This window comes from Sylvia atricapilla, chromosome 25 (genome assembly GCF_009819655.1).
Source record: "Sylvia atricapilla isolate bSylAtr1 chromosome 25, bSylAtr1.pri, whole genome shotgun sequence".
Classification (NCBI taxonomy): domain Eukaryota; kingdom Metazoa; phylum Chordata; class Aves; order Passeriformes; family Sylviidae; genus Sylvia; species Sylvia atricapilla.
The window spans coordinates 6,145,981-6,170,714 of record NC_089164.1 but is presented as its reverse complement, the minus strand read 5'-3'; the positions used below and the strand labels follow the sequence as shown (position 1 = coordinate 6,170,714).

The 24,734-nt window shown below is 48.0% G+C and overlaps 1 protein-coding gene across 1 annotated transcript in view; it reads left to right on the top strand.

Annotated features, from left to right (window-relative positions):
• The window catches only part of IGFN1 (immunoglobulin like and fibronectin type III domain containing 1), a 31,927-nt gene that overhangs the window by 5,673 nt on the left and 1,520 nt on the right, over positions 1–24,734 (top strand). The window contains exons 4-24 of the mRNA XM_066335871.1: positions 2,013–2,152; positions 2,705–2,804; positions 3,624–3,671; positions 4,203–4,248; positions 4,959–5,133; positions 5,688–5,801; positions 6,991–7,162; positions 7,770–8,042; positions 9,736–12,906; positions 13,018–13,926; positions 15,166–15,290; positions 15,732–15,873; positions 16,343–16,639; positions 17,263–17,562; positions 18,422–18,595; positions 18,971–19,099; positions 19,506–19,805; positions 21,037–21,125; positions 22,216–22,411; positions 23,576–23,875; positions 24,335–24,661. Of these exons, the coding sequence (XP_066191968.1) occupies positions 2,013–2,152; positions 2,705–2,804; positions 3,624–3,671; positions 4,203–4,248; positions 4,959–5,133; positions 5,688–5,801; positions 6,991–7,162; positions 7,770–8,042; positions 9,736–12,906; positions 13,018–13,926; positions 15,166–15,290; positions 15,732–15,873; positions 16,343–16,639; positions 17,263–17,562; positions 18,422–18,595; positions 18,971–19,099; positions 19,506–19,805; positions 21,037–21,125; positions 22,216–22,411; positions 23,576–23,875; positions 24,335–24,661 (7,527 nt within the window). The remainder of the gene's footprint in view (positions 1–2,012; positions 2,153–2,704; positions 2,805–3,623; positions 3,672–4,202; positions 4,249–4,958; positions 5,134–5,687; positions 5,802–6,990; positions 7,163–7,769; positions 8,043–9,735; positions 12,907–13,017; positions 13,927–15,165; positions 15,291–15,731; positions 15,874–16,342; positions 16,640–17,262; positions 17,563–18,421; positions 18,596–18,970; positions 19,100–19,505; positions 19,806–21,036; positions 21,126–22,215; positions 22,412–23,575; positions 23,876–24,334; positions 24,662–24,734) is intronic.

Sequence of the window (24,734 nt, the reverse complement as noted above, 5' to 3'; positions counted from 1 at the left end):
CTCCTCAGTTGTCACTATGTGTATGCAAAACCATCTGGCTCTTATGTGTACAGCAAAACCCATGAATTCTGCAGGAAGCTCTCACAGTAAAGATTTTGCAGCAAAAGATTAGGCACATTGAAAAAGCTGTTGGTTTTTTGTTTTCCTGTTGAAAGAATTTGTGCTCAGCACTAAAATCAGCTGCTTTTTAAAGTAGGATACACTGACTGCAGATGCTGTTTAGGCTATAGCAGCCTTCCAGTGCCTAAAAGGGCTCCAGGAGAGATGGACAAAGGTCTGGAGTGCCAGGACAAGGGGAATGGCTTCCCACTTCCAGAGGGCAGGTTAGATGGGATATTGGGAAGGAATTGTTCTCTGTGAGGGTGGGGAGGTTCTGGCACAGGGTGCCCAGAGAAGCTGGGGCTGCCTCATGCCTGGAAGTGTCCAAGGCCAGGTTGGATGAGGATTAGAGCACCCTGGGCTAGTGGAAGGTGTCCCTGCCCATGGCAGGGGGTGGGATGAGATGGACTTTGAGGTCTCTCCTACCCACGCCATTCCATGGTTCTGTGATGATTCTGTAAGGAACAATGAAAGGATCTTGCACAGAGCAAGATCAGGAGCTATAAGCCAAGAACTGGAATCAATGAAGAGCCTCCCAGAGGTCTCTCTGCACCTTTTTTCTTTTTTGTTGGTGTGGAGTACCTGAGAACATCGTGTAGCTCCTCTTCCCTGCCAGGACTGAACCAGCAGCTTGGATTTCGGTGTTCCACACTCACCTGTGGATTTCCAGCGGCCACTGAGGTTTTATAAAGGAGCACAGTGGCCTCTAGTGGAACCTGCCCCTCTTCCTCCTCCACCTGCACGTTTCAGGCGCTATCCAAGGCTCCTGGCTAAGTTTTCACCTAAATTTTCACCTGTGTAAATTTTCCAAGTTACTTCATTTTCAGCAGATTCTTTGCAGTTCCCACAAAACCTGTGCATTCAGGTTGGTCACTAGTTCTGTGTTGTGCAGAGGCACCATGAGGGCCTTTAATCCTGTCATCCTCACCCCTCTGTGCTGAGCCCATGGTTCTCCTGGCTGGGTGGCCTGGGACAGAGAGCAAGCATGGGAAAGTGCAGCCAAAATGGCTAAAAAGTAACACAGGCATAATCAACTGGAATCAGACTTTAATACCAGATAGTACTGCAATCTCAAAGGCTGGAAAAGGCCTTTTGATAAGGGTCTGTTGGCAGGACCTTGTTCCATCAAATAAGTTTGGTGGTGGCGACTGTAGAAAGGTGTGAGAAATATTGCCAGACTTTCCAGGGAGAGTCTTTAACAGTGTTGGTCACCTGAAGACCAAGAGCATTAAAAAATAAGAGAGCATGATCATTCTCCCCTTGAGGTGTTTCCATAGATAACTCACCTCCATTTCTATTCCCACTCACCCACACAAGTCACTTCTCTGACTTGTTTCCCAGTGTTCCCTGTGGTTTTGGAGCCTTTTGAAGAAGAGGTTTGTACTGGGCAGTGGGAAAGTTGTTGGAGATTTCTGTGGTGGGCTGCAGAGTACTCAGGTTCCCGGGGAGCAGGGATAAAGGAGACGAACCCCCTTCTCCCTGCCTTGTTTCTTCAAACAGCAGAGCCTGGTGGGTTTGTAGTGCAAGGTGCTGCCAGTTAAAGATTGGAGAAACAGTGGGATTTGATGGAGAATATATGTGATGAGAAGGGATTTGGACATTTCATGGGTAAAAAGCAAGTCTGGGTAGAACTTGCTGTCAGGCTTCTGATTTCAGTGACGATCAGAGATGCCAGCAGTCATGCCTGGCAGATAATTGCCAGATTTTAAAGGCCTTTTATGACTGAATACAGACAGAACCTAAATTATTGATGTGCAAAAGAAGATGTTATTGTTATTTTGGAAGAATGTTTCTGCATAAAATAAAAAAATTACTCACTCTGGGGATCACTCTTGATAAAATAAGAGGCCAGGCCTGAGAGTCCTCATGTTCCAGCCTGTCTTAAATAACTAAATTCTTGTCTCTTTTCAAAGGTAAAAATGCCATTTTCAAAGCTGTGGTCAAAGGTGTCCCAGCCCCTGAGGTGAAATGGTCACGTACACTAAAAGGAATGGATGATCCTGCCAAATATGAAATGTTCTTCAATAGTGCTACAAACGAATTTATTCTGCAGGTAAAGATCAAATATTTCAGAAAAGACTTGTAGAACTGAGAGAAATGGACAGAAAAAACCTGCAGTGGGATGAGGGGAAGCAGAAGGGCAGCTCCAATCTCTGCTCTCTGTGTGAGCAGGAACAGGACCTCAGGGAAGGGCTGGAGCTGTGCCAGAGGAGGGTTTGGTTGGATATCAAGGAAAGGTTCTCCCCCCAGAGGGTGCTGGGCACTGCCCAGGCTCCCCAGGGAATGGTCACAGCCCCAAGGCTGCCAGAGCTCCAGGAGTGTTTGGACAAAGCTCTCAGGGATGCACAGGGTGGGATTGTTGGGAATGGCCTAAGCAGGGGCTGGACTGGATGATCCCTGTGGATCCCTTCAAACTCAGGATATTCCATGATTCTACACATCCCCAGCTCTGAGATTACAAAGATAAGCAAACAAAGCTTTTTAGAGCCCTTCTGGTAACAGAAGAAGCCTCTGAGGTGCCATTGAGTAGCTGCTTTATGAGAAGCTGAAGATGAACTGAGCCCCAGCCCTTTCTGTGAGCAGTTTCTGTGCTCTCCCTTTGAAGATCAACAGCCTGGTTCTGGATGACAGTGATTTGTATCGTTGCTCTGCTGTCAATGCCTATGGAGAGGCCTCGTGCTCTGCTGGTCTCAGGATTGTCCAAGGTAGGACTGGAGCTCTGGACTCCACAGGCCCCGTGGTCCCAGGCAGTTGCTGTGCTGTTCCCTGGGTTGGGTGTCCAGGACTTTGTCTGGGTATTCTTGATGTGAAGATCTGGTATTCCCCTGATTGAGGACTGGAGATCTTTTGGTGGCTCCCTGATATTGTGAGGTTTAAGGCAAGGGGGGAGAAAGTGGAATTATGCTCACTGCACTGGCCCATAATCAGACACCCTGGATTTAGTGCTGAACTGCTGCAATAGTTTCATTATATTGTTGAACAAATCAGTCCTTTGGGAGGGATCCATCCCTCTATGGCTGTCTCTGGACCTGGTTCCTGCTTCCCTCTATAGCCAGTGCAGAGAAATGGGCACTTTGTGGGTCAGATATAACTGATATTCTTAGAATCCACTTGAGCAGAAGATGGATTATATTGGAAGTGTCCATGTCACCTCTGTGCCTTTCAAGTAAGTTTAGAAGGTGCCTATCTGCAGTTGCCATTTCCACCTTGGCTCCCCATCTCTAAAACAAGATGTTGATATTTCCTGCCATTGCTTAGACCATAATATTGGTAGGGCAAAAATGCTCTCCTCCTCTCTGTGGAGTTTCCAGCAAGCACAGAGTCAGTGCCAGTAGAAATATCACCTTTATAGATAGAGATTACTGGGAGCAAATGTCAGATTGTCATGGAAATCCAAACTGAGGTTTCCCTCTTGCACTGGAAACAGATACAGTGGTTTCATGACTCATTGGTTTACTGCTGTTAATCTAATCTTGTTCATCCTATGGCTTGTTTTCCTTCTGTTTTCTCTTATAAATGATCAGTTGGCTTTAAGAGGAAGGCAAAATATGTTCCTGTTCATGCTGCTGATGGTAAGTTAAAGATCTCTATGTGTATTATATTATCGGGTGGGCAGATCAAACAATACTCTTTCTGCCACACTATTGCTACCACAAACTTGTAAAGGCTGGAGTAAGAGAAGGATTAATGAGCCTCTGATATTCTGTCATCTCTGTCTGCTTGCTCCTTACCTTTGGTGAAAGTGATTATTTTAGACACAGTTTTGAGCTGTTCTAATTAGTGATTGTAGAATCACTAGGAAAGGAAAAAGGGATTTGGGGATCTTAAACACATCTGGATCAAACTTGTTACCATGGCTGAAAATAGTAGGTCTCTAGAGGGAAGCCCATTAGGGAGAGATGAACTTCACTGGCGCTCAAAGGATGAGCATGGCAGTGAGAACTGACTAAGTTTCATGACAGTTTTTTGGTAAAGTATGAAAAAAACATCAGAGGAAAAGACCTCAGCAGAATGCCCTGTTCTCAGTGGCTATTCTGCATTATCTTCTTTGGGGGGATGTATTTCACAGTGTTGGGTTTGTTGTTTCCCCACTCTTGTAACAGAGCTCAAGAAGACACTCCTGGACTCCAGGAAGCTGCTGAAGAAGAGGTAAGGTTCTGGAGTGAGGGCCATGCTCCCACTTCTGGATGTTTCTTGGCAGTAGGAGACAGCTCCAGAGACCTTCAGGGCAACATTTCTTGTGTCCAAAGTAGTGGTGAGGCTCCCTATGGAGAGACAGGCCAGAACAGCTTGGCACTGCCCATCGGACTGAGATAAACACAAGGTTCCAGTCTCCTTTTGAGAGATCTTTCCTTTGCAACACGAGGTGCTGACAGGGAAGCTGTGTTTCTCTACTTCCCTGTGCTTAACTCACGAGTAGCTTCCTGTCCAAAGGACAACTCTTCATGCACTGATGGCTCTGGCTGCCCAGGGGCTGAGCTCTAGCTCTCAGCCCAGCTGCACTGCCAGGTGCACAGGGCAGAATCCTTCCCTTCCCAGGTGGGAAGCTCTAAGGATTGCCTACTGATAATGATCTTTGTGCAGAATCCTCAATTGTGCTAGGCAGTTACCTGGCCTTGGCCAAACTGTGCCAGAGCCTCTGGTGATAATTCAACAGTGTGGAAGCTGTTTCCTGGCATCATTTAATTTGTAGTACAGATGCAGAAAACCTGCTCTGGAAGAGTCCCAGTTTTTCCTGCCTGTACCTACAGGGCCAAGTGAACTACAGGAATAATGGAGAGACATGAAAGAGAATTAGGGATAGAAAAGCAGGACATCTTGGTGAAAATGTCTGAATGTTTCCCCACCCTTGTTCTCAGGGTTGCAGCTCCGAAACCAAAGCCCCTGGACAAAGAAGCTGTGTGGCAGCTGTTGCTGCATGCAGATAAGAGAGATTATGAAAAAATCTGTATGAAATATGGAATTGTTGACTTCCGTGGGATGCTGAGGAAGCTGCAGGAGATGAGGAAGGACACAGAGAGTGAACAAGACAAGGTAAAATAAACTGAAATCTCTCATTTTTAACAAATTGCGGCTTCTGAAAGCAGGCTAAATCTTCCTAAATTGCTTTGGAGATGAAAATTTTGTTGTATGACAGTGATTTATGGCAATATTTTAAAGAAGTTCCACTTCTTTACTCATGCAAGTGAAAATGCTGATGAATTTTTTGAAGCTCAATTCACAGATTTTAGGAGATATTGACCACAGGGGTATTCAGTTGTCTCTGATAAGATTTTGGACCCCAAATTAAAAAACTACATGTCCAAGAGTAAAAATTGGCCTTCACATACAGGGGCATGTAGAGACCTGGATGGGCAGTGTGATAGTGACCAGGAGGCAACACATAAAAAAAATATTATATACAGGAAGAAACTGTGGCAATTTACAGACACTGCAACTCACTGTACCAGAACTGTGACTTACAGATACTTCTGCTACATAATGTTAGAGGTAGCTCTTGAAAGTAGATTTCACATTAATTCAACAGCTTAAGAACTTCTGTCATGGCAGCTTTTTAATTTACCAGGTTCTTTGATATTTCTTTGCAGTTAATTGACAGTCTCAAAAACTTTGAACACATCAAAGTCAACAAGGAGGGAAATGCTACATTCAGCCTCGAGATGGAGCTGAAAAACAGCAACAGCAACGTTTACCTGCTCAAGGTGAGGGGGATGAGTTGGGCAGCAGCAGCTCAGAGCAGCCAGTCAAAGTGTTCTAGAGAAAAGGCTTCATCCACCAGGCAGGGGCTGAGGGCAAATAAATGCCTTAAAGTTGTCTGTCCTTTGAAGATCTCTGCTTGGTTGGGGAGCAGTGTGGGTGTGGGGTGATCTTTGGTGGTGAATAGCCCTGGAGATTTGTAGATCCAAGTACAGAGCATGCAGTCAGTTATTGACATCCTCGTGTCTTCAGGAAATTCATAGAACAGTTGAGTTGGAAGGGACCTTTTAAAGGTGAAGGGACCTTCAAACTCATCCCATTTCACCCCCTGCCATGGGCAGGGACACCTTCCATTATCCCAGGTTCCTCCAAGCCCTGTCAAGCCTGACCCTGGACACTTCCATGGATAGGGCAGCCAGAGCTTCTCTGGCCAACCTGTGCCAGAGCCTCACCACAGCCATGGGAAAAAGCTACCTTCTTATATCTAACCTGACCCTCCTTCAGTTTAAGACCATCACCCCAACAGTGCCTTTTAGGCTGCCGAAATTCTGCAGTTTCATATAAATTTTATTCACTTTCCCAAGTGTGTTCCTGCTCTATAAACTCCCTCTGTGAAAGAAGATCTAAGAGATGTAAAACACTCCTTCTAGATCCGTAGCCCCACGGATGGGATCCGTAGGTGCTTGGTGCTGGGCTGTGTTTTTCTGAAAGATACGTCTTAGCTGAATTGTGGTTAGAGGCTTTAATCCATGAGAAATCAGAATGCCCTGAAGGAGAGGACAGACTGAATCTTCTGGATCAAATACATGACATGAAGCCTATGAGCCACAATTTGGACAATGTAACCCAAGTGTGCTACAGAAAGGGGTGAACTCTCCTGCTCATCCAGCTGTGAGGATGCTGAAATCTAAACCAAGGAAGTGCTTTGTCTTTGTAGCTGCAAAAACTGTATATTAATTAAGCTTCAGATCCTTATGCGGGTAGCCAAGAGCTGCTGTTTTGCTGAGTTTCAGAGCCTGGTGCCCTGCTCTGTGCAGGATTCACTACCCAGACAGTGCCTGTGTGCTGCAAAGAGTCTTGGGCACTGTGAGGTTACTCACATATTAAGGGGGTTGTAGCAACCAACCTGTCCTGATCTGTTTGAAATGCCTGGCACTGGCTGAGCCTTTGTGAGGACACTCCTCTCCTCCCCAGGACGGCGAGCGGCTCCGGTATGGGACAGGGGATGAGTACAGGAAGCACTGCCTGAGGAGAGTTGGGAGAAGGTACTACTTCACTGTCAATGATGTGCAGCCGGAGGACGCAGGCGTGTACCAGGTTAGGGTGGAGGACGTCCCTGTCTTCTCAACTGAACTGGATGCTCAAGGTAAAAAACTCAGTTTGATGGATGTGATGTGCAACTGTGACAAAAATTTGGGGTTTTTTGATGGAAAATTGTGTCTAGGAGCAAGTGCAAAGCTCAGTAACTCCTGGCCACCACAGAGGACTGGTTTTGTGCTGCCCAGTAAGGGCTCCTTGTCTGGCAAAGGTGAAAAGGAGTAGGAGAGTGATTAAGTGCTTTAGGTGCTGCATTTGCAGTCCAAGGGAGCAGGCCTAAGCTCAGTCTGGCTGTGGGTGACAGTGAGCACACCCCTTAACCTACCCCATATTACCGTTTGCTTCTGTAAACTCAGAATAATAACAACAGACTCAATCCAAGTATCATGCTACAGGAACACCTCAACGACTACAAACTGGCAGCACATCAGTGCTGTGAGGTACAAATGTCTTAGAAGATAATAAAGACAAAAATCTACTTTTCTGCTTTTCTGCAGAATTTGGCACAGAAGCACATCCGTGTTTTTCATTTTTCTCAGTAACCTGATGCTCAGAGGCAGCATAGCTTCCCGTTCTTTCCTCCTTCAGGTGTAACAATTTTACTGGGAGCACAGCAGTAGCTGTTTCCTTCCCACAGCTCTTGGTTTCCCCTGCAGCCATCCCGGCGCGGTTCCGGCAGCCGCTGTCCGACGTGCGCTGTGCTGAGGCCGGGGATGCCGAGTTCCAGTGTGTGCTGTGCACGCCCTGCCATCAGCCCCTGTGGCTACACAAAAGCCACCCCCTCCAGGCCAGTGACAAGCACCAGATCTCCGTGACACCTGATGGCCTGACCCACAAGCTGATTGTCAGGAACGTGGGACCCTCGGACAGTGGCCTGTACACCCTCGACGCAGGACAGGGCTCCTCCAGCGCCTGGCTCCTTGTGGAGTGTGAGTGCTTGGCAGCGGGTTGTTCCCATGGTGTGTTGGCACAAAACAGTCTTCACACTGCCTGATGGCTCTGCTGGGAAATGAATTGCTGAGTCTCTAATTCTGAAATTACGGCTGAGAAAACTGAGGGTGTTCAGTGTAGAGAAGATGAGAGTCCAGGGAGACCTTTGAGCCTATTCCAGTGCCTAAAGGGGCTCCAGGACAGCTGCAGAGGGACTTTGGAAAAGGGATGGAGTGACAGGACAAGGGGGAATGGCTTCCCACTGCCTGAGGGCAGAATTAGTTGGTATATTGAGAAGCAACTTTTGGCTGTGAGGGTGGTGAGGCTCTGGCACAAGTTGCCCAGAGAAGCTGGGGCTGCCCCAACCCTGGAAGTGTCCAAGGCCAGGTTGGATGGGGCTTGGAGCAACCTGGGATAGTGGAAGCGTCCCTGCCCATGGCAGGGGGTAGAATTCGATGAGTCTTATGGTCCATTCCCATCCAAACCATTTTGTGATTCCATTATTCTAATTTCTATTTGGAAAAATGAAGGTCTTGTTAGACCCTCTTTCCTCTTTAAATGAGACCAACTTTTCCTCTTTTAATTAGTCCTGACAAATCCTATTGGCTTGTTTGCTCTACAGCTATGATGAAGTAGCTACACTCTCCATCAGTTATCGAGAAAATGGTCCCTATCTCCCCACATGTTTTTGAGGAAGCTGTCCCAGTGATCACAGTGCAGCAGGCAGGGGCTCAGGGAGCTTCTGATACACTCAGTTCTACACTATCAATGACATTCTTCTTGCTAGATAATATTTTTCATTCCAAATTAGAGTTAAACATGCAAGAAGGAGGTCAGAGGAAGCTGGCAGGTGGGAACACTCAGTGCAGGCACGTTGACAGTATGGCTTATATTTGTTTGCTTATGAAAGGTGGTTCCTTTGGTTCCCTTTGACTCTGGTTTCCTTTGGGATCCTCCTGCAGTAGCAGGAGAGGTCTCTCTCAAAAAGGCATCTCCAAAGCAATGTAGGTTTCTGAAACAAAAAACTACCTGTGGATTTCAGTGAGCTGTGAGCTCTAATAAATTATATACAACCTGGAAGCCAAAGCAGTGAGTGACCTTCTCTCAGAACAGCCTGAATTTCAGATTAATCCAAAGCTATTCATAGATCTGAAAGCTTCAGTCCTCAAGTTGGGCATCCCTAAACCAGCCATTATCCAGATGTGAAAGCAACCTCCAGAGAGTGAAATCCCAGTTCCTGGGTGGGAATTGATGGTTCCTCTGTGCATGGAATAGCCTATAACTCCTCCATAGCTGGAGGGTAAAGGCAGGTGGAATCAATGAATCCCACATACAATCTCAGCCCCTCTAAGTCAGACCTGCCATGCTGGAAGTTCTTTTTCTGTTATTGTTTGTTTGTTTGTTTGTTATAATGAGCATGTTTCCATTAAAAACAATGCATTTTAACTAAAAAAAATTGTCTTTAATTAACATTTCATTATCTGAATGTGGCATTGAAAAATTCAGAATTTGAAATTATTTTAAATTTATTTAAATGTATTATGTATGTGTGTCCTAAAATGAAATTCAGAAAGCACTAACACATTTTCTTTGGTTGTTGATCCAGTGCATGTCCTATTGATTCTCTGTTATTTTGTTCCCCTCTTCTTCTGTAAATTGTAAATCTGCTCCCATGAAACAATGCAACTTCAGATGCCAAAGGAAAGAGGAGACAAGATGAAGGAGAAAAGATTGAAAGGGAGACATCTGAGTGGCTGAAAGAAACAATGGCAGACAATGAAAGGATGAGGAAGCTTCGGCGCCAAGAAAAAGCTGCTGCTGAAGATCGTCCTTCCTTTTCCACATCCTCTGGTGTGAAGAAAAGTGGCTGGTACAGAACAGGTCAAGGCAGCAGCCAAGTCAGGGGCCAAGGACAATCCATTGATTCTGATGATGGAAGCCAAATATTTTTGGGAAAAGAACAGCTACGCAAAACCCACATAAATGGAGAGCTGGGGTCTGGGCAGTTTTCTGGAGTAGGTCTAGATGGAGACTCAGCAGCCAATGATGGCAGCATCTTTGGACTAAAAGGCTTAGGAGGCAGAAGTGGGTTAAGGGCTGTCCACGGCATGGACACTGTGTCAGGCAGAGCAGGTCCTGGTGGTGCAGTAGGAGTGGCAGGTGAATGGAATTCTGGGGATGGCAGAGGTGAGGGTGTGCTGGGTGCTGTTAACATTGAGATAGACGATGGAGAAGGTTTGGGCTCTCAGCATGACAAGGATAGGAATTTAGGTGATGCTAGTTATAGAGCTGGTTTTGGGGGTGCAGGGAGGTTGGGTGGTGGAAGTTCTGTGCCAGATGGGCTTGATCCTGATTCAACTGGAGTTGGAGCCACTGTGGGTGATCTGTTCAGCAGGACTGGTCCAGGAACTGGAGCTAGGGGGAATGCTGCAGGTGCTGGAATGGCAGAAGGATTGAAGTCCCACCATGGCAAGGATGGGTATCCCACTGTGGGTGATATGAACAGAGAAGGTATAAACAGAGAGGGCCAAACAGGGACTTCTCATGGCAAGCATGGCCTGACACCTCATGCCAGTGGTCAGTTAGGGCAAGCAGGAAGATCTGCCTCACTGTATGGGCCAGGACACCTTCCAGGTGGAGATGGGACTATACCTGGTATAGGTGACAGTTCCATGGGAGAAATGGAGGCTTTGTATGGTCCAGACGGTCAGGCACTGGGAGTACATGCTGATGGTGCTGGTGGAGATGGTGTAGGGGGATTTGGATCTCCCTATGGAAAGGATGGTCTCCCAGGTGTTGGTGGGTCTGGTGGTGCAGGGGGATTTGGAGTTCCCTATGGAAAGGACAGCCTCACAGCTAGGGCTGGTTTTGGTGGTGGTGGTGCAGGAGGACTTGGGTCTCCCTATGGAAAGGATGGTCTCCCATCTGGGGCTGGTTTTGGTGGTGGTGGTGCAGGAGGACTTGGAGCTTCGTATGGGAAGGATGGTCTTCCCATTGGAGCAGGTGTTGATGGGACTGGGGGTGCAGGGAGACTTGGATCTCCCTATGGAAAGGATGGTCTCCTAGATGCTGGTGGGGCTGGTGGTGCAGGGGGACTTGGGTCTCCCTATGGAAAGGATGGTCTCCCATCTGGGGCTGGTTTTGGTGGTGGTGATGCAGGAGGACTTGGAGCTTCGTATGGGAAGGATGGTCTTCCCATTGGAGCAGGTGTTGATGGGACTGGGGGTGCAGGGAGACTTGGATCTTCCTATGGAAAGGATGGTCTCCCATCTGGGGCTGGTTTTGGTGGTGCTGGTGCAGGAGGATTTGGAGAGGCTTTGTATGGTCCAGACGGTTGGCCACTTGGAGCAGGTGTTGGTGCTAGTGCTGGTGCAGGGGGATTTGGATCTCCCTATGGAAAGGAGGATGGTGTCCCAGTTGGAGCTGGTGTTGGTGGTGTTGGTGCAGGAGGACTTGGAGCTTCGTATGGGAAGGATGGTCTTCCCATTGCAGAAGGTGCTGGTGGGGCTGGCGGTGCAGGGGGACTTGGATCTCCCTATGGAAAGGATGGTCTCGCAGCTGGGGCTGGTGGTGCTGGTGCAGGAGGACTTGGAGAAGCTTTGTATGGTTCAGACGGTCGGCCACTTGGAGCAGGTGTTGGTGCTAGTGCTGGTGTAGAGGGATTTGGAGCTCCCTATGGGAAGAATAGTCTCCCAGCTGGGGCTGGTTTTGGTGGTGTTGGTGCAGGGGGAGTTGGATATCCATGTGGAAAAGATGGTCTCCCTGCTGGATCACGAGCTGTTGGAGCTGCAGATGGTGCTGGATCTCCCTATGGAATGGATGGTCTCCCAGCTGGAGCAGGTGCTGGAGGGGCTGGTGGTGCTGGGGGACTTGGAGCTCCCTATGGAATGGATGGACTCCCAGTTGGAGCAGGTGCTGGTGGTGCAGGAGGATTTGGGGAGGCTTTGTATGATGGTCAGCCACTTGGAGCAGGTGTTGGCAGTAGCGCTGGTGCAGGGGGATTTGGATCTCCCTATGGAAAAGATGGCCTCACAGCTAGGGCTGGTTTTGGTGGTGCTGGTGCAGGAGGACTTGGAGCTCCCTATGGGAAGGATGGTCTTCCCATTGGAGCAGGTGTTGATGGGACTGGGGGTGCAGGGAGACTTGGATCTCCCTATGGAAAGGATGGTCTCCCAGATGCTGATGGGGCTGGTGGTGCAGGGGGACTTGGGTCTCCCTATGGAAAGGATGGTCTCCCATCTGGGGCTGGTTTTGGTGGTGGTGGTGCAGGAGGACTTGGAGCTTCGTATGGGAAGGATGGTCTTCCCATTGGAGCAGGTGTTGATGGGACTGGGGGTGCAGGGCAACTTGGATCTTCCTATGGAAAGGATGGTCTCCCATCTGGGGCTGGTTTTGGTGGTGCTGGTGCAGGAGGATTTGGAGAGGCTTTGTATGGTCCAGACGGTCAGCCACTTGGAGCAGGTGTTGGTGCTAGTGCTGGTGCAGGGGGATTTGGATCTCCCTATGGAAAGGAGGATGGTGTCCCAGTTGGAGCTGGTGTTGGTGGTGTTGGTGCAGGAGGACTTGGATCTCCCTATGGAAAGGATGGTCTCCCAGCTGTGGCTGGTGGTGCTGGTGCAGGAGGTTTTGGAGAGGCTTTGTATCGTCCAGATGGTCAGCCACTTGGAGCAGGTGTTGGTGGTAATGGTTCCGCAAGTGCCGGGGGACTTGGATCTCCCTATGGAAAAGATGGTCTCCCAGCTGGAGCAGGTGCAGGGGGAGTTCCATCCTATGGAAAGGATGGTCTCCCAGCTGGAGCACTTGTTGGTGGTGCAGGGGGAATCGGGGGTCCCTATGGAAAGGATGGTCTCCCAGCTGGAGCTGGTGCAGGGGGAGTTCCATCCTATGGAAAGGATGGTCTCTCAGCTGGAGCTGGTGTTGGTAGTGCAGGGGGAGTTCCATCCTATGGGAAAGATGGTCTCCCAGCTGGAGCAGGTGCTGGTGTTGGTGGTTCAGGGGCAGTCGAGGGTCTCTATGGAAAGGATGCTCTCCCAATTGGAGCTGGTCTTGGTGGGGCTGGTGGCCCAGGGGAAGTTGGATCTCCCTATGGAAAGGATGGTCTGCAAACTGAGATTGGTGGTGGTGGTGCAGGGAGAGTTGGGGGTCCCTGTGGAAAGGATGGTTTCCTAGCTGGGGCTGTGACAGGAGCTGCTCATTTTCCTCTTGGAGGTGAGGAAGCGATGGGATCTGGCCATGGCATGGATGTCACGCTGAGCAGAACTCCAGGATACGCAGGTGGGGCAGGAGGAGAGGGCTTTGCCAGGGAAGGCTCTGCACTGTGGGGTGCAGGGTCTCTCTATGGCAAGGACAGGGAATCAGCTGTAGCCATGGCTGGTGCAGGTGGGGTTGGGAGGTTGGGAGGGGAGGAATGGGATTCAGTCCTTGGTAAAGGCAGTGGGAGAGGTGCTGGTGGACTAGGTGGTGAATATGGGCTGGATGCACATCTTGGCAAATCTTCAAGAGGTGAAACTGGAAAGGGCACTGCCAGTGATGTCAGAGGGCCAGGGAACAAATGTTCAGCTGGTGACAAAGGGTCCCTGTCAGGTCCAGGAGGAGCCAGGGGAGAGGGCAGAGATTTTGGACAGTTGGGCTCCCTTTATGGCACAAATACTGCCTTTGGAGGAGCAGGGAGTAAATCCCATGACAGATCTGTTGACGGGAGTAGTTCAGGTGGGTTTGGTCAGGGTCCAATGAGTTATGGACAGATGTCAGGTCCTTTTGGTGGACCTACTTCAGCAAACCAGAGAAACCAGGAACCTGACCTGGATCTTAAAGCAAATGATTCCCTGAACAACACGGAAAGCACAGGACAAAAGAGACGGAGTGTCCTGGATGATCTCAAAGGTATGTGGTTAACTGGTGACTCCTGGTCTTTGCATTATGATATTCATATTCCCAATCCTGCAGAGAAATGGGATGTTATGGTTTAGATAAACACAACTGTGTGTAGAAATTTGGTTGTCCTATGATGTGTTCCTAATTCTCCCACCAACTGGGAGATCTTACTGTTTGATCTTACGCAGTTTACTCTGATCAAAATGCCTTAAAGGCCTAAATTATTTTCTTTCTCTAAATGATCTAAACCAGGTCTCATTTCTTAATTTGTGTTTCACATATCATGGAACAGAACAGTTCATAAACATATCAGTTCCCATAAAGTTTCAAGGCATATCATCAGGTTTCTTTGATAATGTTCCAATTCAAAACTGAAAGTTTCACTTCATTTTTCAAACACCACCTGGAAAGAACTGTGTTTTCCAAGTTCTGGGAACAATTCTGTGCCCGCTTACATGGGATTATATAATGTAAAGAGCTCTTTTCTCTTGTAACATCAGGGATAATAAGGTGTTGCATAGAGTAAGAGGGGAATAATGCATTTGCAGCCATTTGAGTAAGACCTGTGGCTCCACCAGCAATATGATGATGTGAAAATTGTAGGAGTGAGAAATTTGAGGTGTATAATCAGAGGGGAATATATTCACCTAATGGGATTGTTCAAAAGTTAGGAATTATCGCTGTAAACTATAAACAAGGAACTAAAATCATCAAAACTGGGGTTCAGGGGGAAGGGGTGGGGTATATATTAGAGAGGAGATGATTATGGGAATGGAGAACCTGGGAAGGGAAAAAGGAATGCAGTGGTGGAGAACAGTGGCCTGGGGCTATTTAGGGGGATGTGCTGGGCAGCTCCATGTGTGGTCAGTGCAGAGGAAGAGGAGGATGAAGCAGTATAGCCACACCGTTGAGAAGCCTGGTTTTTTTCCACTGGCTGTAGAGAGAGCCAAGACAATTAGCATAGACATAAACTAGCACATCCACAGCTGGATAATGTGATTTGTGATGAATCTATTGCCCATGCGGTGGATGTTGGGATATAGTTGATGTTGGGATGGCTGCATGTCCCTCAGGGCACTGAGTGTACTCAACTGGCCCACAGCAAGGTGTCACAAAAGCTTCTCCTGACCAGAGGATGTATTTTTTTTTTTAAAGCTCTTTTCCCCTCATGTGCATGTGCATTTTCAGCTCTAGGTGTCTCTCTGTAACACAGACTTAGCTTCTTTCCCTTCCTTTGTGCCTGTTCAGTCCCGCGCTGTTACCTCAACAAGCAGCTGGCAACCATGCGGGTGCTGAAGGGGGACCCAGCTGAGCTGTCCTGCACTGTCAGCAAGGACAATGTGACAGGAGTCTGGTTTAAGGATGGCCTAAAGGTGGGTTCCCTGAGCTTTCTGCTGGATTTGGGTAGCAATGCTATGCTCTCTGGCTTTACTTCCTAAGGGTGGTATCAGGGTATCCGTCCCCCTGAAAGTCACCTGCAGTCAGAGCGGGGCCCTGGAAGGGTTCACAGAATCCCAGAGTAGTTTGGGTTGGAAGGCACCTTAAGGATCATTCAGTCCCAACCCCTGCCCTGGGCAGAGATACCTTCCACTAGACCCAAGCCCCATCCAACCTGGCCTTGGACACTTCCAGGGATGGGGCAGCCACAGCTTCTCTGGGCAACTGAATACCAGAATATTGTCATTAAACATGCATGACATTCATAAGTCTTTTCAAATGCATTTCAAACTGTAGTCTGTTCAGTTTCAATTTGTATTGCATTTTTTTTTCTTTTTTTTTTTTTTAAGGATGGGTCTTTGTCCTTTACTTTGTAGTTAACAAGCATGGATGGAGTTGTCTTTGAAAAGAAAGGTCTTGTCCACAAATTGATCATTAACAAAGCTGAAGATATTCATGCTGGGAAATACAGGTTTGAAGGTGGAGATGTAAAAACTGAAGCTTCAATTTTCGTTGAAGGTGAGTCTACTCAAACCACCATGGCAGCATGAGATGGGCTTTAAATGTAATATATTTACTCAAAGACATGTCATTGGTTATTGAGACAACTTTATTATAATTACAAGATAAATTACAACATAAATGGGAAATGTGTTTTGTACAGGTTGCTTCATTTTGCATTTTCAAATTTAACTAGGGAAATTTAACAACTCAAAGATTATGGGGAGCACAAAACACTTTATCAGGGCAGATTCTTCATCCTTGTGTTTAGTGTGTTACCTAGGAAGAATTTTCTCTAGTGAAAGGACAGTGCGATACCACAAAATTTTGTGATAATTATCCTGTAGCAAAGTACAACAAAAGGTTCAGATCCACTGTTGTGAGCTTCTAAGCATTTCTGGCAACACCATAGGGGATCCCTTCTCTCCAAGGTGCGCCTTATCCTCTTTGAACTGTGTTTTTTAATGACCTTGTATCACCTGCTTAGATCCTCCCCAGGTGGACAAAGTCCTCCTCAAGAACTTGACCAGTGTCCCCACAGTGGCCAAGGCTGGGGAGGGGGTGAAGCTGCAGATCCCATTCGAGGGTCGGTGGCCCATCAGGGCAGTGTGGCTGAAGGACAGGATGGAGCTGGGGGATGACACCAGGATCCGTGTGGACAAGACAGACACCTGCACCACATTGTCCATCTCCAGCTGCAACAGGAGGGACTGTGGGGATTACAAAGTCAGGCTCAAGAATGACAGTGGTGTTCTGGAGATCAACCTAAAGCTTGTGGTGATAGGTAAGATCCTGTAACATTCAGTGTGGCTTTCACTGTAAAGCTTAGGCAGGGAATCCATTGACACTGGTGACAACCTTATTAGGAGTGACTGGGCATTTCAAGAAGAATAAGACTCTGTATATTGCCCCAAAATCAGGGTACAAGGAAAGATTGCAGAACGTGTTTCTTGGCCTTTAGTACGAGGGAACACAAACCTAGTTTGGTTTTTCATGGCCTGGGCCACTGATTTTTGAATGTTCAGACAGTGTGGGAGATGTAACTGTACACAACATGTAAATCTGAAATAGAATATCAAGGTCCAATTCAGCCCTCCCATAAATGTCTGGGCTCCTTTGGGAGACCAGAAATGATGTCTTGCCTGTATTAGCAAGCTGAACTGGTGCTATGCTTATGAGAACAGTTGACCCAGGGAGAGCAAGGGGCTGGCTTTCCATCTCCTCCACCAAAAGTTAGGAGAGTCCAAGTTTGGAAGAGGCAATTCAAGTGCCCAGCCCTCATCCTACAATTGTGCCTGCATTTCATCAGGAACAGTCTCCCAGCTGGTGAGCAACAGACAGTGTCTGCTCCAAATCCAGGAGCAGATCTGTGTCTGGAGCCGGCTGTGTCTCTTTTTATCTTCCCAGACAAGCCACAGCCTCCAGCAGGACCCATCAAAATTGTAGAAAGCTCTGCCAACAACATCACAATCCAGTGGAAGCCCCCAAAGGATGATGGGGGCAAACCAGTGCAAAGGTACATTGTAGAGAGGCAGCAGGTGGGCAGGAACGACTGGGAGACTTTGGGAGAAACCCCCAGGAGCTGCACCAGCTTCACCACGAGCAGCGTGGAGGAAGAGATGAGCTACTACTTCAGGGTGAGGGCCATGAATGCTGAGGGAGTGAGCGACGCACTGGAGTCAGGTGAAGTGAAGACTGCTGGTAAAGGTGAGGAGAACTTCTCATAATTCATAATTCAAATTGGGAAATTCATTATCAAATTTTCTGATATCAAAGGAAATCAGATCTCAACTTTAGTCTTCACACAAAGCTGTGAAGATTGCCCAGCAAGAGCAGCAGTTTGCTGTAGGCTCTGCTGATGCTGAGTGAGATGTAGTTATTCCTTGGTCATGCTCCATTCTGGACTGGAAATTTCTTGGAGAAATGCAAAATGCATCAAGATCAAAGGAAATTTTTCCCAGTGTGGCTGCAAAGGGAACATGTCATGCCTTTTCTTAACTTTCCACAGGCAAAGGAGTGTCTCTGTATGTGCAGCACTTCTCAGCATGACCCCTTCATTCCCCTGATTTCTGAACAACTGAACATTGTCTTTGTCCTCCATGGAGTTTAAATACTAGAACAGGTTTGCCATGAGCACAAATGCAGTGCTAGAGAGACCAATGTTCAGTTCTAATTATCTTCTTTCTCCATTGTCATTCCCATGATTCTGTATCTTGAACACTTTACCAGAGGGCAAAGAAAATCCATTTTGTTACCAATTCCTGTTGTTGAAAGCAAGTATGATGCTGACTGGTCATATCTTGTAAGAATGACACACCTCACTGGCAGAGGAATTGCCAGTCCTGATGATGGCAGGTCTTTTGTGAAATCCAAAGTCAGGAACAGAGTCCATGCTGGACCCAGTTTGTGTGGGGAACAGGATCCACAGCTTCAAGTTTCAGCCAGGTTTTCAAAGCACATCCATAGGAACACCTTGGGGAATCTGGAAGAAGAAATTACATACCACACCATTTTATCTTGCAATAAAAACATACCTGCTAATAATGAAGACCTTATCTCTTTGTAGCTTCCCCTGGTGCCCCAGATCCCCCCGAGATCATCAGTGCCAGCAGGGACACCATCACCATATCCTGGAAAGCTCCTCGTAAAACTGGCGCTTCCCAAATTATGGGATACATTGTGCAGAAACGCAAGAAGGGCACTGTGACTTGGCTGCCAGTCACCAATGTGCCTGTCAAAGGTGGGTAGTCTGACTCCTGGAACAGCCTGGTGGATTTGAAAAGCCAAAGTGTCAGCTGGGTTTAGGAGCTGCTTAGGATTTTACATCTTTCACATCAAGGTGGTGATGGGTGACCTTGGAGGTCTTTTCCAACGATATGATTCTGGGATTCTGTGGTTCAAGGGCTGTTTGATTTTGAAAGGAATACAATGAACATATCCCAGAAGATCACATGCACTTGGCTAGTGAATGTCAAGGGAATCAGTTACAGTTTTATGGCTCCTGAGAATTTTTCAGTCTCTAATTTTGCCTGGAGTAAGGCACAACTTTGTTGTGTCACCTTTACTAATGGGGAACAGCTCCCCTGAGGCAACACACTCCTCTCCTCTTCTGCAGACAAGAAGCTGAAGGTGACCAGCCTCAAGAAGGGTGTGCAGTACGAGTTCCGTGTGGCAGCTGTCAATGCTGCAGGCACAGGACAGCCCAGTGACCCCTCAGAGCCTGCCTCTGCCCAGGACCCCACCAGTAAGTGCCCCCGCCCTTTTGCTCTACTTTTGGGGTATTTGTGGAGAGGAGATGTTCTTAAATCCTCTGTAGAAGTATATGGAGACAAGGATCAGTAACTGGGGAATGTTTCATGTCTGAAAATCAGCTGGAGGAAAGAATGGAAGGATTTCCTGTAAGATGCCCAAGTCAACTTGGAGGAACACTCAGGATGGGCCACAGAATGTTTTGGAATGTTGTGGATTTACTGCAGGGCTGGTAGTAGCAAGGACCCAGATCCAGCTCTGAAGAACTGGGACAAGGTGGAGCAGGACAGCAGGGTGGAAATCCAGTGCACTGCAAGAATGTTGGGGAATGTTCAGGCAGTGACTGAAAAGAGGGAAGAGAAATCCTAGAAAAACAGTTTAAATAGAATTTCTCCTTCCAGAATCTCCAGGCCAAGTGCGGGACCTTAAAGTGAGCAGCAGCGACAGCACCAGTGTCACCTTGACGTGGAACAAACCTGAAGTACAAGACGGGAACGATGTGAAAGGCTACGAGGTGGAGATGAAGCCTTGTAACAGCCTCAGCTGGACCAAGTGCTTCACCCTTCCTGCGCAGAGCAGCTCGTGCAGGATCCAGGGCCTGCAGGCTGGGGAGAAGCTGCTCCTGCGTGTGAGAGCCCTCAGCGACGGCGGCCCCGGGGAGCCCTCGGAGCTCCAAGCCTGTGCTGGAGCTGCTCCTGTGGGTGAGTCAGGGGCTCTGTCCCCGGGCACGGGGCACTCTCAGACAGCACAGCAGGGCTGGGGGACACCGCCCTGGGCTGCTCCCAGGCCTAGCCAACACAGGGGCAACTGCTCCTCCTCACCTCGGGGTTATCTGCTCACTTCAGCAGGACAGCCTCAGTATGAACTGATGCCAGACATGCAGGGCACAGTGCTCAGCGCCTTTAGAGACTCTTTCTGATAAAACAACCCTCAGAACTCCATTTGCTCCCTGGACTTCCATTTCGCCTCCTGTGCAGGGCCACAGACAGTCACTAGACAAACCCCATGTGTGCCTTACCCCTGCTTGTGCTCTTCCAAGGAAAAAAATGAGTGAAAACTCAATTTTTAAACGATCTTCTGAAGTGAAACATTTTACTTCATTCTCTTAAATCACAGTTTTTATGCTGTTTTTGAATACTTTATTTACTTTTTAATTGTTTAAAAGTTTGAAAGTTTTCTCCATTTTCACTTTTCCATCTTTATTTGCAATCTGTAGTTCTGTTTTTTCCTGCTCTTTGGAAACATTGCAGAATTACAGATATAAGAGATAATTCTGTGAAGGATTCATCTTCCTTAGCTTGGATCCCAAGTGATCCTTTGGCATATGCCTGCAGAACCTATTTATCAATTAAAAAATAAAAAGAATAAATCAATCTAAAGCAGGTGTTCAGTTCTATACAAAAAACACTAAATACAATTTAGCACTACTGTATTTGATGTTCTTGGAGAAATATTAAATGCTGTAGTATATTGATGAAAAAAGAAAATATTTTAAATTCTAGAAATACTAATTTAGATAAACTCTGGCAGCTTTCCTGTGGAGGTTCTGTGCTCTGTATTGCATATATATTTTATAGGTGTCCATTGGAATTTCCTTTTTCCAGACACCATTTAAAGACAAAAGATGATCCCTGTGATGAGACAAAGTGCAGCAAAGATCCCGTTTTTTTATGACTGAGACATCACATGAATAGAGAGATCGTTGTGAATGTATTTTTGCATCATTTTCTCTTGTTTAGTCATAGTGATAAATAACTAGTAGTGAAATTTGAACAGTTTAAAGTCTGGAACTGAATCAGGGAGATTTTTCCCACTCTTAATTCCTCACCAGACCCTACCAGCTGGAGGAGGCACCAGGGGGTGGAACACCATGATTGTCACCAGTGACTGCACCAACATCTGCCTTTTGGGAGTAATCTTTGTATTTTCCAGTCTCTCCCAGGTTACTGATAGATGACACAGTGAAAAGCTTCCTGGTTATAAAAGCAGGGGATCCCATCCGCGTGAAGATTCCCTTTGAGGTGGGTATTCAGGGCTTTGGAGGAATTCCCTGCCTGGTTTTATGATGCACTCAGTAGCAGACAGGAAAACTGAGCCACTGTTTTTATATAATGGAATTTTGTCCACAAATCACTGGGCAAATAATTTGGTCTGCCTGTGCTGTGTAGACTTTCAGGCTGAGGAAAACATGAGCCAGAACTGAGCTGTCAGTCTTTGCATTGGTGTTCTATGACATTGTGGTCATTCCTTAACCTCGGCAAAAAAGGCTCAGTGCTGTCCACCTAGCCTTATCAATGTTACCACCATCTGGTACTGCTCTGTCAGACTTCCTGAATCAGTGATTGCCTTCCCTCAAAAAGCCTTGAGGCAGAATTCCCAGCAGCACCTTCACTGTGCTTGTCTCACCCAGCAGCAGTACTTGAGCTCTGTGATTCGAGAACTTGGAGGCACTGACAGAAATCTCAGTGCTTTGGTGTAAGCTTGGAACAACACAGGCTTTTCCTCATGGAAAGTGTGGTCAGGCTTTGGAAGGGGCTGCCCAGGGAGGTTTGGAGTCCTCATCCTTGGAGCGTCCAAGGAATGCCTATATGTAGCACTCAGTGCTTTTAAGGTGGGAAAGGAGCACAAGTTGGACTCAATGGTCTTGGAGGTCTGTTCCAGCCTTAATGATTCCATGATCCTGGATATCTGGGATACCAGAGGAGGGTGATGAAGTGTGTGTATTTGCTGACCTTTCTCCTAATCTCTGGGAGAAGAGACCAAAGATGGCACAATGGAAATACTTAGAGGATGTTTTTTCTTTACAAAACCAACAGATTGTTTTTTAAGAGCAGAAAATATTAACTCTTAAAGTCATCTGTCCTTGATCTGGCACGGCTTGTTTGACACAGTTCTGAACACTTTACTGTGATAACATCCTTAAAGGACAAAAAGGAAAAAAAATGTAAAGAAACTGTAGAGCAGATCAGGGCTCTCAGATCCATCATGGATCCATATTTCTAAACATTAGTGTGTCATGGAGGTGTATCTTTGGGGTAAGATAATGAAACTAAAGATATAAGACACAGTCTGGAAGTGAAACAAGTGGCTGTGACTCGTTGTTGTTTCCAGGGATCTCCTGAACCGGCAGTGACTTGGTTAAAGGATGGGCTCCCCCTTCCCAGCCGGGCTGCCGTGAGCACTGAGGATGGAAGCACCCAGCTGCTGCTCAGGGCAGCCGAGTTCAGTGACAGTGGCACCTACACTGTGGAGCTTGGGGACGGGCTTGAGAAAAGAGAAACCTTCAGCTTCCAGGTTCAAATTACAGGTAACTCACTGCCATCCATAAAAATCTACTAGCAACTCCCAGTCAATCCAGGCTGGGGCATGAAGGGACTGAGAGCAGCCCTGAGAGAAGGACTTGGAGGTGCTGGTGGGTAAAAGCTGGACATGCCCTGGGCTGGTCCCCCAGTGTGGGCAGCAGGGGAGGGAAGGATTCTGCCCATCTGCCCCTTCAGGTGACACCCCACCAGCCTTGGAGGCCCCCAGGAACAGAAGATGTTGAGCTGCTGAAGCAGTTCCAGGGGAGGCCATGGAGATGCTCCAAGGGCTACAGCTCCTCCGCTCTGGAGCCAGGCTAGGAGAGCTGGGGGTGTTCACCTGGAGAAGAGAAGGCTCTGGGGATACCACAGAGACCCTTCCAATGCCTAAAGGGGCTCCAAGAGAGCTGGAGATGGACTTGGAACAAGAACCTGGAGGGACAGGACAAGGGGAATGGCTTCCCACTGCCTGAGGGCAGGGTTAGATGAGATATTGGGGAGGAATTTCTCCCTGTGAGGGTGGCACAGGTTGCCCAGAAAAGCTGTGGCTGCCCCATCCCTGGAAGTGTCCAAGGCCAGGCTGGATGGGGCTTGGAGCAATCTGGGATTGTGGAAGGTGTCCTGCCCATGGAGGGAGGTGGGACTGGATGAATTTTAAGGTCCCTTCCTGCCCAAACCAGTCTGGGATTCCATGATTTACTGTGAATAGGCAGAAGGCCACAAATTGATTTTGGCAGGTGGCATTGGTGCAGTTTGGCTGTGCAGGCACAAGGGAGAACCAGGGTACAGTTTTCTATGAGATTGTCTAGACACTTTGTGGTCTCACTTTTCTGCAGGACAGAGCAATCCACTGACTAAAACTCCTTCCAGAGTGAATGAGGGAGGTCAGCAGAGGCTGTGGGACACTGAGCACAGCTCTCCCAGCTGTCACCACAGGACGGGAAGCAGCTCAGCTGCACCACCCTCCTCTCCCCACTCAGCAAGTGCAGAAGTTCTGCAGCAGCAGCTCAGTTCATAGCAAATGCATTTGTGTGCCTGGAGAAGGAATGAAATTTTGTCCCTTCCAGTGACCAGGAGGGTCACTGAGCCCCAGACATGCAACAGACTCCAGGTTTTTATGGTTCTGTGCCAGTGTCCCTACAGCTGTGACATTGTGTGCCCTCCCCTGGCAGACATCCCTCAGCCCCCTGGTGCCATCCGGCTGGAGGAGAATGTGCCTGGCACCGTGACAGTGACCTGGGAGCCCTCAGCATCAGAGCAGTGGGAGAAGAACCTGTATTACACCATCCTGAAACGGGAATCCCAGAAGGGTCTGTGGCATGTGCTGGGGGATCTGATCTACAACAACAAGTTCACCTTCACCAGGGTGGTCCCAGGCAGGGATTATTACTTCAGGGTTGTGGCAAAAAATGACCTGGGAGCCAGTGATCCATCAGAGACTGTCCAGCCCTGGAAGATCTGGAAGAAAAAGGGTAAAACATTTCCAAGTATTTCTCTGTGTTGTATTTTGTTTCTTTCATTGCTTTTAACACCCCACCCTCAAAGGGGTCTCTCCTCCTGGGAATATTCTGTTGCCCAGAACAGGAATGCACAGAAATGCTCTGAGGAATTCCAGCTGGGCAGGGAAGGTTTGTCCTTTCTACAGGGACATTGTGCAGACCAACCCTTCATTCACAGCCATTACGACATGCAATTTGCCCCAAAATTAATTCCCAGCAAAATCTAAGGCCTTAGCATTGCAGAAACCAAAGTTTCTGAGTTCAAATTGAACGTTTGGTAATTCTGAGGAGCAGCAGATGTTACAATCCATAGGTGCATGGGATCTCTGGTAATCTGCAGAATCCCAGACACTGCACAAACAAACCCCCGCAAACCCTGCACTGCCGGGAGCAGTATCCGAGTGTGTGTTTGGTGCTGTCCCTTTTTCACAGCTGAATTTCGAGTGAAAGCACAGAAATACAGGGGAGTTAACCAGAACCAGCCGCCGAGGTTCCTGGTGCCGCTGAAATCCCACGTGGTGGTGACGGGCAGCGAGTGTCACATGAGCTGCGCCGTTGGAGGCCACCCCCCGCCAAAAATCACCTGGTACAAGGACAGCAGAGACCTCTCCCGAGATCCCAGCTACTTCTGCACCAACGACTTCGGAGTCTGCTCCCTGGTGGTGCTGGGGGTCACCAAGCAGGACGAGGGCGAGTACATGGTGGAAGCCAGCAATGAAGTGGGTCGTGCCTTCAGCAAAGCCTTCCTCGCCATCAAAGGTAACTGCAGTGCTGCTTCCCTGCTGGATCCGGGGCTGTCACTGCTGCCCAGGGCCTAAAAATGATACCCGGC